This window comes from Orycteropus afer, unplaced genomic scaffold (assembly GCF_000298275.1).
Source record: "Orycteropus afer afer isolate SDZICR_OR568_19922 unplaced genomic scaffold, OryAfe1.0 scaffold00821, whole genome shotgun sequence".
In the NCBI taxonomy this organism is placed as follows: Eukaryota; Metazoa; Chordata; class Mammalia; order Tubulidentata; family Orycteropodidae; genus Orycteropus; species Orycteropus afer.
The window spans coordinates 280,770-292,585 of NW_006922408.1; the positions used below are offsets into that span (position 1 = coordinate 280,770).

An 11,816-nucleotide genomic window follows, 5' to 3' on the forward strand; every position below is an offset into this window, starting at 1 on the left:
CCAAGCCATGCCTTTGCCTCTAGTCTCCAATTCTGGGCGACATCAGTAGACTAGCCCATCCAGTCCAGGAATTACCCCATCTTGACCTTTACATGCAGGCATGTCTTCATGGATTTATTATCTATGAATTAAATAATTAAATGTGAAGCTCATATTATGTGCTTAGGTCCCTGGGTAGCACAAATGGTTTGTGCTGTCTAACCTAAAGTTTGACAGTTCAAATGCATCCAGCAACACTGTGAAAGAAGGCCTGGTGACTGCTTCCATAAGATTACAACAAGAAACCCCCATGAAGTGGTTTTACTCTGTAAAACATGGGGTTGCCATGAGTTGTAATTGACTCGATGACAAGTTTGTTTTTTTGTTATGTGCTCCTAGAAATTTTCTTGACCACTTTCCAAACTCTTTCTTTCTTGCCATAGCTCTATATTAGATGTCCCACTTCCATGCTCTCAGATATGCTTTATAGAGTCCTGTGTCTTTTCACTCTGTATTGGAATTGTCAGTACTAAAAATTAGAATGTGCATTTCTTGAGAATGGAGATATTTGTTTTATTCACTGATGTATCCAAACACCACTCCACTGCCTAATCCATAGCAGGCATTTAGTAAATGTTTATTGAACAAGAGCTGGAACTGCAGTTTACTAAATGTACTATCCCTAGCATAGGGCCTGACAATAGAACTTTTTCAGTAAAGTTTTACTAATAGAAACATGAAAGAGTGAGTGAATGAACCAACAAATGCCTAGTATCATAAAACCAAACCAAACTCATTGCTATTGAGTTGATTCTGACTCCTAGTGACCCCCATTGGGTTTCCAAGGCTATGAATCTTTATGGAAGCAAACTGCCTCATCTTTCATCTGTAGAGCAGCTGGTGGGTTCAAACCACCAGTCTTTTGATTAGCAGCCAAATGCCTTAACCACTATCCCACCAGGGCTCCTTAGCATTGGAAGAGGTATCAAAAAAAAATTTGCTCTATGAATTTTCACCCAAATCACCAAAAAAAAAAAAAAAAAAAAAAAAATTAGAGCTTGTTTCCTACCCTCTGGGAGGGGTAGTACTCACAAAAAGGTGAGTAATAGTGAGTGGTAGAGATCCAGTGCTGTGGTGAAGTCTCTCTGGATGCACACATGGTCTTCAATCTTCTGGACCCACAGGAGGATGGCCCATGAGCCTGAGCCTGTGGCCCTGCACTTTGTCAGTCACTGTTCCAAGTTTTCAGAATTCCTGTCACTGTTTATTCCTTCTTTTATTTAGGAATCAATGACCTGCAAGTGCTCATTATGAAGAGAGATCTGGCTTTTCTGGGCACCCTAATTAGCCTCGTCTTCCTGTCACTGCTAAGGTCTGGTTATCCTCAACAGACTGCCGAAGAGGCCTGCTCCATGCAGATTCTTGTCCCAGGCCTTAAAGGTAATGCTACCGACTCTACTCTCCCTGATTCTGAGACAGACAGCTTCCAGGAGAGCCTTCCTTGTCAGCTGGGCCTCCATAAGCAGTTGGCACACACTGGAGAAGCTCACTCACTGTGACCACCCTCTGCGGCAGACACAATGCAGTTTACTCCATGTCTTACTCATCATTGTCTTGCACACAGTAGATGTAGTTCTGGCACCAAAGATTGGGTTCCAATTCCAGCTCCGTGATGACCTATCTGATCTTGGGCAAATTTCCTGAACTCTTTGGGCTTTAGTTTACTTATAAAATCAAGGGATTGGACTACTTAATGTCTAAACTTTACTAACTTTTGGATTCTTTAATTCTAAAGATAGCAATTTATTTGTAACTAAGCCCTCTGCACTGGGCATCATGTGACACTCATAATGAGATTAGCTAATTTAATTCCATTTTACAGAAAAGGGACTTTAAGGCTCAGAGAAATTTAGCAGTTTGCCTAAGGTTGCATAGCTCTGAAACCTGTGCTTTGTCTATGCTAGTTTCTGAGAGTTCTTTATGCTTTCTTTAAAAAGTAAATTTATTTTCCTCACTGTATTGGGTATGATTTATTTTCAAGTAGAGATAGTCATGCAAATCAGATTTGGAATTAACAACAATATACGAAAAGAGTACCCAAGGTTACAGTATCTGAGCCTTCAGAGAAGTATCTTCATTTAAGAAAATCAACATAGAAAAGAGATTCCAAACTTTGTGATTCCTAAGGAGGATCCTTTACCTAATTTGTAGGTTCTAGCGCAAAATGGAAATGTGGACTCTTTGTTCGATAATTAAGGATTTCAAGATAGGGACAGCAGAGTCTCAAACCAACTGTAGGCCCTTCTAAGGGTGAGGCCTGGTGTGATTGCACAGGTCATATGCCAGTGAAGCTGGCTGTGTTTCTCAGTGCAAGAAAAGAGCAAGACAGACCCTTATCAAGATTATAACCCTTGTCCTATGACATAGAGAAGTTTAAATGAACATTTAACATGGGAGGAGATGAAGAGTGGCATACATTTATTTTCTTTATTCCTAAATTCAATTTTGGCTCTTTTCTACCCCAATATAGACTATTTGGGCAATGTTGACTCCTGTGAAGCTAAAGAAAACCCCAGACCCATTGCCTCTGAGTCTAACTCATTTGTTGTTGTTGTTGTTATGTGCTGTCAAGTCAGACCCAACTCATAGCCCCTCCTTGGGTTTCCAAGGCAGTCATAGCAACCCTGCAAGACAGGGTAGAACTGCCTCATAGGGTTTCCAAGGCTGTAATCTTTATGGAAGTAGACTGCCCCATCTTTCTTCCATTGAGCAGCTGGCAGGTTCTAACTACTGACCTTTTGGTCACCAGTCAAGCACTTAATCACTGCACCCACTATACCACCAGGGAACCTTTCCTAACTGCCTAAAAACCCAAACCCATTGCTGTTGAGTCTATTCTAACTTTTAGTGACCACACAGGACATAGCAGAACTGATCTATAGAGTTTTCAATGCCATGATCTTTATGGAAGCAGATTGCCACATCTTTCTCCTGTGGAGTAGCTGGTAGGTTCAAACCACTCAAAGCTGAGTGCTTAACCCTGTTCCACCAGGGCTTCTTTTACCAGGGCTGAGACTCTGCCAAATGGTGCCTTTTGTGAAAAGACTCTAGGCTCTTTTTTATTGAAACAGAGAAAAGTTAGATTCTTGTCAAACCCATGATGAAAACAACCACCACAAAAGACAAACTCCAATTATCTCCTGTTGCACAAAATAAAGATAATCAACCCCTTGTGAGGCATAAACACAAGTTCACTGACTGAGTCCATGCATGAATGGAGGGTGAAGTGGCACCTGTCAGGCATGCTGGGTCCTCTGCAGTCCCCAGTACTTTCCTCTGTTAGATGATGAGCAGGGCAGCCAGGATCAGGACTAGGAAACCAGGAAGTTCTGCTACTACCAGGAAATTCTCCAAGAAGATTGCTGTATCTGGGAAGGATCTTTTCTTCTGGCTGCTTTCACCCTGCTGTGTGGAAATCAAGAGGACATTACTGCAGCCCCCAAAGCCCACTTGCTTTTAAGTTCTTTTATTTAAATTATAATAAACACCCCAACTCTCTTTTAAATTTTTGATGGTGTTGGAAGCAATTCAAACCATTTAACATGTACTATTTACTCAAAATTTTGGTGATTGAGCAATTTTGGTCCTGTACTTCATAGTGGTAACCGAAAGTTTAAAAGCATATTCCTATGGGTTTGTGGGAAGCTTTGGTAGCATAGTGGCTAAGTCACTTGCCTGCTAACCAGACGGCTGGCGGTTCAAACCCACCAGCCACTCCTTGGAAGGAATGTTGGGCAATCCTACTCCCATAGTGATACTGCCTCAGAAACCCAAGGAGGGATCACTATGAGTTGGGGCCGACTCGACAGCACATAACAACAACAACATGGGTTTGTGAGTGGGACTTTTGATTTTACAATTTGAAAATGTGGCAGTGGGAGATTGGAACTTTCTGTTTGTAGAAATGACTTCCCTTATCTGGATCTCAGTGAACTTACTAGAGACTCTAAACATTCTCTGTTCCCTTGATATTGAAGAGTATATGACTCTAAAATGTATAAGGCCCATGCATAGTGATGAGAGGAATGGGGATGGATCCTAGGCCTCATCACCTCATTCTTTTTCTGCTGTATTGGTGAAAAGGTGAAAATCCTTTTCCTTTTAGACATATTTTAGAGATGCTGGTCGTGAAGAACATGTCCCACTGTCCAACACTATGCTGTGTTTCAGGTATTCCTGTAATTTCATATATTTGTAAGATCCTTCTCTCTAAGAAAATGCAGGCAGTGAAAAGAATGAAGACTTTGAAATATAATCAATCCTAATTTACCATTTATAACCCACTTCGTCCTGGAGAAGTTATCTATCATCCCTAGCCTCAGTTTCTTCATTTGTATCATTGGGAAAATAATACCAACCTTACAGGATTTGGGGAGGACTAAATTGTGATAATGATTTTAGAGTACGTGTGTGATAGTTGAAGATGTGTCAACTTGGCTGGACTCCAGTTGTGAGTGGTGGTTCCCATGATGGATCACATGACTGAGTTCTGAGCGGCCGGTCTGCCCAGGGGGAGTTTCCCCAGGGGTGTGGCCTACCTGCAATGCTATCCCAGGGACAAGCTGGAAGAACGACATTCCAGACTATATACTTCCTGGAGCGAGCAGCTCGCTGCTCGCCCTGGAGGTTTTCGGATTCATTCTTTGTTGGGAACAGCGACCAGCGCGCTGCGTGTCAGCTTGATTCTCTCGGCTCTGTTGTGCTTACGGGAACCAGGCGGCTCCGGGCCTCATCCCCCTCCAGAGACGAACTTTGTGGCTTGAACTCCTCTGCCGTGCGTGCGAAAGCCAGACGGCTCCGGGCCCCATCCCCCTCCAGAGACGAACTTTTCAGCTTGAACTTGTCGGCTTCTACACACTTGTGAGCCATTTATCTAAGATAAATTTCTCTCTCTCTCTCTTTCTCTCTCTATAAATATATATATATACTTTGCTGGTTTTTGTGTTTCTCTAGAGAACCCAATCCAACACAACGTGGCACAAGGCCTGGCATGTCAGTGCTCAAAACACATTAGTAGGTTTATATGGTTAGTGATTAGGTGTGGGCAGTTGTTTTCTGCTTCTAAAATTATTTGGGACCTGAGCACACAGCTCCTGATTCTAAATCTCTGATAAACTGGAGAATATACTAAATGATAGCATTAAAAACATACACACACCAGTTTAAATTTACATATATTATTACACAAAAGCTCAGTTATGTTCTAAAGATAAAATAATGGAATACAAAGTTTAAAGTAGTCCATTCCTAATTTTGTTACAAAAAATCTATATCTATAGGAGTCCCTGGGTGGTACAAGTAGTGAAATGCTCGACTATTAGCTGAAAAGCTGGCATTTTGAAACCACTTAGTGGGAGACAGGCCTGGCAATTTGCTTCCAAAAGGCCAGAGCCTTGAAAATCCTGGGGAGAAGTTCTACTCTGCACACATGGGGTTGTCATGAGTTAGAATCAACTCAATGGCAACTAACAACAACATATCTGTATCTCTATCTACATAAAACAGCTAGACAGAATTACTGATGCTTAATAACATGTGGTAAAAATCTATTTTTTTTTTTTTGTAACTTACTGGTATTAACAATTTTAAAATAAAACTAAAATGGCATTTCAAATAGTTCTGTATTGCCAATGATATCTTGAGGGGCTTTTCAAAATCTGAGTTAGCTACTGTTGTTGCTTTTCAGTGCTTTGCAGAGGCTTGATAGCCAAGATTTCTGTACAGTTTGGCCAATTTCATTCCCCTCTTCATAATATGGCATACCTCCCTGGGCATATCTGCATCTCTTTTTATCAATGATTTATTAGCACTTTTAGGGTAGTAAATTTCCTGATGAGTCACTAGGATTGCTAGGCTAAAGCATCACCCACACAGAGTTGTCTAAATATTATTATTTATTATTTTCACATTTATGTATTAATAATTTATTTTAATTTTTTATTGTTGAGAATATACACAGCAGGACATTATTTTAGTTCTCTAGTGCTGCTAGACGCAGGAGGTGAGGGAGAAGCCAGAGCAAAGACGGAGCCACAGCAACCCAGGTAAGGGCAGGCAGACAGGCCCCACACCCAGATGTGGGAGGTGGGGGAAGAGCTGGGGCCAAGGCAGAGCTGTGGGAACACAGATAAGGGCAGGCAGGCAAGCCCCACACCCAGATGCAGGAGGTAGGGGAGGAACTGGGGCTGAGATAGAACACACGATCCCGGTAAGGGAAGGGAGACAGGCCACACACCCAAGAGGCAGAAAGGGAGGGAAAAGCCAAGGATGGTAGAGCCACGGGATCCAGGTAAGGGGAGGGTGGAGAGGTTTTGATCAGCTAAGGAAGACAAACTTGTCTGTCAGTTTGTTGTACTGTGGTGGTGTGTTGCCGTGAGGCTTGAGGCTGTGCCACTGGTGTCTCAAATGCCAGCAGGGTTGCACATAGTGCACAGGTGTCAACACAGCTTACAGACTGAGACAGACTAAGAAGAAGGAAGAGGACATCCACTTCTCAAAAATTGGCCAGGGAAAACCTTATGAATAGCAGATAAACACTGTTTGATACATTACTTGGCAACTTTATGAGTAGCCCTGAAACATTGTCCGATACAGTGCAGGAACCAGCCCCTTAGGTCGGAAGGGACACACAGTACTAGTGGGAAAGAGCTGCATCATCAGAATAGAACCAACCTTAATGATATGGATAAAGTAAATCTTTCAGGACCTCCATTTACTGGCATGGCAGGACTCAAATTGAGGAGAAACAGCTGCAAACATCCATTAGTAATCAGAACATGGAATGTACAAAGGATGAATCTAGGAAGATGGGAAGTTGTCAAAAATGAAATGGAATGCATAAAGATTGATATCCTAGGCATTAGTGAGCTGAAATTGATTGGTTTGGGCCATTTTGAATCAGGCGACAATATGATCTACTACAATGGGAATAAAAGTTTGAAGAGGAATGGCATGGCATTCATCATCCCAAAGGATGTTTCAAGATCTGTCCTGAGGTACAGTGCTGTCAATGATAGGATAATATCCATATGCCTACAAGGAAGACCAGTTAATACTACAATTATTCAAATTTATACACCAATCACCAAAGCCAAAGATGAAGAAATTGAAGATTTTTATCAACTTCTGCAGTCTGAAATTGATCGTACATCCAATCAATATGTGTTAGTTATCACTGGTGACTGGAATGCAAAAATTGGAAACAAAGAAGAATTGCTAGTAGTTGGAAAATTTGGCCTCGGTGACAGAAATAACACTGGAGATCACGTGATAGAATTTTGCAAGACCAACGATTTATTCATTGCAAATACCTTTTTTCAACAATACAAACAGTGGCTTTACACATGGATATCACCAGATGGAGTACACAGGAATCAGACTGACTACATCTGTGGCAAGAGGCCATGGAAAAGCTCAATATCTTTAGCTAAATCAAGGCCAAGAGCTGATTGTGGAAAAGACCATCAACTGCTCATATGCAAATTTAACTTGAAGTTGAAGACAATTAAAACAAGTCCACGAGAGCCAAAATATGACCTTGAATGTATCCCTCCTGAATTTAGAGACCATCTAAAGAATAGATTTGATGCATTGAACACCAGTGACTGAAAACCAGAAGAATTATGGGATGACATCAGAACATCATCCATAAAGAAAGCAAGAGGTCATTAAAAAGGTGAAAAAGGAAGAAAAAACCAAAATGGATGTCAGAAGAGACTCTGAAAGTTGCCCTTAAGTGGAGAGTTGTTGTTGTTGTTGTTGTTGTGTGCCGTCGAGTCGGCCCCGACTCATAGCGACCCCTCCTTGGGTTTCCGAGGCAGTATCACTACGGAAGTAGGATTGCCCAACCTTCCTTCCGAGGAGTGGCTGGTGGGTTTGAACCGCCAGCCGTCTGGTTAGCAGGCAAGTGTCTTAGCAAATGGAAGAAATGACAAGATAAAAAAGCTGAACAGAAGATTTCAAAGCACAGCTTGAGCAGACAAAGAAAATTACTATAATGAAATGTGCAAAGACCTGCAGTTATGCAAAAACATTTGATTGTGTGGATCATAACAAATTATGGGTAACACTGAGAAGAATGGGAATTCCAGAACACTTAATTGTACTCATGAGGAACCTATACGCCAGGAGCCTGTCATTTGAATAGAACAAGGGGACACTGCATGGTTTAAAATCAAGAAGGGAGTGCTTTTCACTATACTTATTTAATCTATACACTGAGCAAATAATCTGAGAAGCTGGACTATATGAAGAAGAACATGGCATCAGGACTGGAGGAAGATTCATTAACAACCTGTGATACGCTGATGACACACCTTTGCTTACTTAAAGTGAAGATGACTTGAAGCACTTATTGATGAAGATTGAAGAATGTAGTCTGTAGTATGGATTACATCTCAATATAAAGAAAACAAAAATCCTCACAAATGGACCTGTAAACTGTTGTTGTTGTTATGTGCCGTGGAGTTGGGTCTGACTCATAGTGATACCTCCTTGGGTTTCTGAGGCACTATCACTATGGAAGTAGATTGCCCAACCTTCCTTCTGGTTAGCAGTCAAGTGCCTTAGGCACTATGCTACCAGAGGTCCTGGACCTATAAGCAGCATCACGATAAATTAAGAAAAGATTGAAGTTGTCAAATACTTCACATTGCTTGGTTCTACAATCGACACCAGTGGAAGCAGCAGTCAGGACATCAGACAATGTATAGCACTGGACAAATAGGCTGCAAAGGACCTCTTTCAATTGCTGAAGAGCAAAGATATCTCCTTGAGGAGTAAATTATGGTATTTTCATATGCATATGAGAGCTGGACAATGAATAAGAAAGACCGAAGAAAAGTTGGTGCTTTTGAGTTGTGGTGCTGGTGAAGAATGCTGAGAGTACCATGGACTGCTAAAAGATCTAACAAATCTGTCCTGGAGGAAGTGCAGCTGGAATGCTCCTTGGTGGCTAGACTTCATCTCACCAACTTTGGTCATGTTGTCAGAAGGGACCATGCCCTGGAGAAGGATGTTATGCTTGGTAAGGTAGACAGTTGACGAAGGAGGGGAAGGCCCTCAATGAGATAGATTTACACAGTGGCTGTGATGTATAGCAAGGATCATGGAGCTGGCATGGGACCAGGCAGTGTTTTGTTCTGCTGTGCATAGGGTCACTATGAGTTGGAAATGCCTCGACAGCACCTCTTAACAACAGTACTGCTATAACACAAATAGCACAAATGGGTCGCTTTAACAAACAAATTTATTTTTTCACAGTATAGGGGGCTAGAAGTTGAATTTAGTGTGCCAGCTCTAGGGGAAGGCTCTGGAGGAAGGGCCTTGTCTTTTTTGAACCTCTGTTCCTGTGCCATCTTCATGTGACTTGGCATCTCTCTTTCCCATCTCTGCTTCACTTGCTGGTTTAATCTCTTTTATAACTCAAAAGAGATTGTCTTAAGATACCCTATATTAATTCTTCCTAAATAAGAAAACAAACACAACCCATTCCCAAATGGTATTATAACCACAGGAATGTTGTTGTTGTTGTTATGTACTGTTGAATAGGACCCGACTCATAGTGACTTCTCCTTGGGTTTCCGAGGCGGTATCACTATGGAAGTAGATTGCTCAACCTTTCTTCTGAGGAGTGCCATCGAGTCGGCTCCGACTCATAGCAACCCTATGTACAACAGAACAAAACACTGCCCAGTCCTGTGCCAGCCTCACAATTCTTTCTACACTGGAGCCCATCATTGCAGCCTTTGGACCCCCAAAAATTCTTTTATTGCCATGTGCAAAACACACTAACCCCATTTTAGCAAAAGTTTTAAATCAACTCCAAGTCTAAAATCTCATCTTCTGAAGCATCTAAATCAAATATGGGTGAAACTTTAGGCATATTCTGTCCTGCAGCAAAATTCCTCTTCATCTGTGAGCACATGAAACCTAGAATACAAGTTATCTGCTTCTAAAGCTCAGTGGCAGACTAAGCACAAGGTAGACATTTCCATTACAAATGGGAGAAATTGGAGGGAATGAAGGGATAACAAGCACCAAGCAAGTCCAATACCCAGCAGAACAACTTATATTAGCTCTCAAGGCTTTAAAATTATCCCCTGTTCTCCAGGATCATCTGGGCAAAGCCCTACCCTCAATACTCTAGGACAGGGTTTGAAGGTCCTGGGTAGAGTAGGAGAAAAATGTGGAACCAAATTCAAAACACAGAAGACTAGGGTTACTGGTCTGATAGAGACTAGTGGAACCTCCAAGACTGTGGCCCTTAGTCACCTTTCAAGCCTGGAACTGAACTCACCCCCATGGCTCAACTTTCAGCTAAGTAATAGATAGGCCTATAAGGTGAACAATAACAGTAGAGGGATACGTGCTCCTTAGAACAAACAGCCACATGAGAGGACAAGAGCCGCTTTTGTCCAGGAATAAAGCTCAGAAGGCAATAAGGGATAGGAAAAAATGACAATTGGAAATGGGAAACAGGGAAGTGGGAAAAGTGCTGTTGTATTGTGGGGATTGCAGTCGATGTCACAAAACAAAATGTGCACAAATTGTTGAGTTGAAGACCAATTTGCTCTATAAACTTTCACTGACATCACAATACAAAGTTAAAAAAAAGTAGAAAAAACTAAAAAGACTGAGTGTTGGCTATGTCCTCTGGATTCTGGGTGGTGGCCCCTCAGGCCCTGGGCATCAGCTCCACCTTCCAGACATGGGATGGCAACTCTGCTGTCTTGGCTTTAGGCAGCTCTCTTCTCTTAGTGCATCTGAGTGGCTACCCCATCCCTTTGCCTCCAGCAGGCCCTGTTCTGCTCCAAGGGTATGGAAACTCTACCCCCTCAGCTTTGGACAATGGCCCTATCCCTCTGGCACACCTTAACAGCAACTCCATACACCAGAATCCTGTTGGCAAAGAACAGACTCTTTGAAACCTAGGAGGCTGTGGCCCCACCTTTTCAGAACTAGACAGCTCTGCTTCCTGTACTTCCTCCAACGATCCTGCTGATCTCTGAGCTGCTCAGAAATGGTTCTTTTATTTTCTTGGAGGACAACAGATGTAGCTCGTTTGGCCTGTTACCTGCCTGTAGAATTCCAAGAGGCAGACAGCGTTCTCTCCTTTTGTTCTCTTTCCCCTTCAGGCTAAGCTTATGGGTTTTCTGTTTTGGTAGTTCATTAGATCCATCAGTCACAGACTTAATCTCTTTTACAAAAGATTGTGTAGCAATGTCCTTGGAGAACATTCTAGGACACACGTCCTGAGTTTGTTCAACAGAATTTTTGAAATCGTTACCTTTTGTTTTCATTTTGCACAGTTCATTTTGAAGTCCATCTCTTTCCTCTCATATTTTTCTAGAAGTGACAAAGAGACACCATGCAGTCCTTTTAAGATCTTGCTTAGAAATCTCATCAATTAGATATCCAAGTTCATCACTTCCAAGTTATACCTTCCATTAAACATTTGAACATAATTCAGACAAGTTCTTGGTTGCTACATGTTCAGGCACATGGCCATCATTTTCTTTTAAAGCCTCAGCAAAAACATAGTTAATGTCCACATTTCTAGCAACATTCTGCTGCTGGTGCTATAAGTATTCTCTAAGACGATAGAGACTTTCTCTGTAGAGAAATTTCCTTTCCTTTCCTTCCCATTTCTTTTTGAGGCCTCATCAGAGTTGCCTTTGACACCAGTAATTCTATGAACAGTCTTTTCCAGCCAATCTAGGCTTTTTTTTTTTTTTAAATGCATTTTATTGAAATATAATTTATATACAGTGAAATAC

General features: G+C 41.7%; 1 protein-coding gene across 1 annotated transcript in view; it reads left to right on the top strand.

Moving 5' to 3' along the window:
- Positions 1-1,286: 1,286 nt before the first annotated feature.
- The window catches only part of COLEC11 (collectin subfamily member 11), a 113,013-nt gene continuing 102,483 nt past the window's right edge, over positions 1,287-11,816 (top strand). Inside the window, exon 1 of the mRNA XM_007957889.2 lies at positions 1,287-1,419. Coding sequence (XP_007956080.1) covers positions 1,290-1,419 — 130 coding nt within the window. The 5' untranslated portion in view covers positions 1,287-1,289. The remainder of the gene's footprint in view (positions 1,420-11,816) is intronic.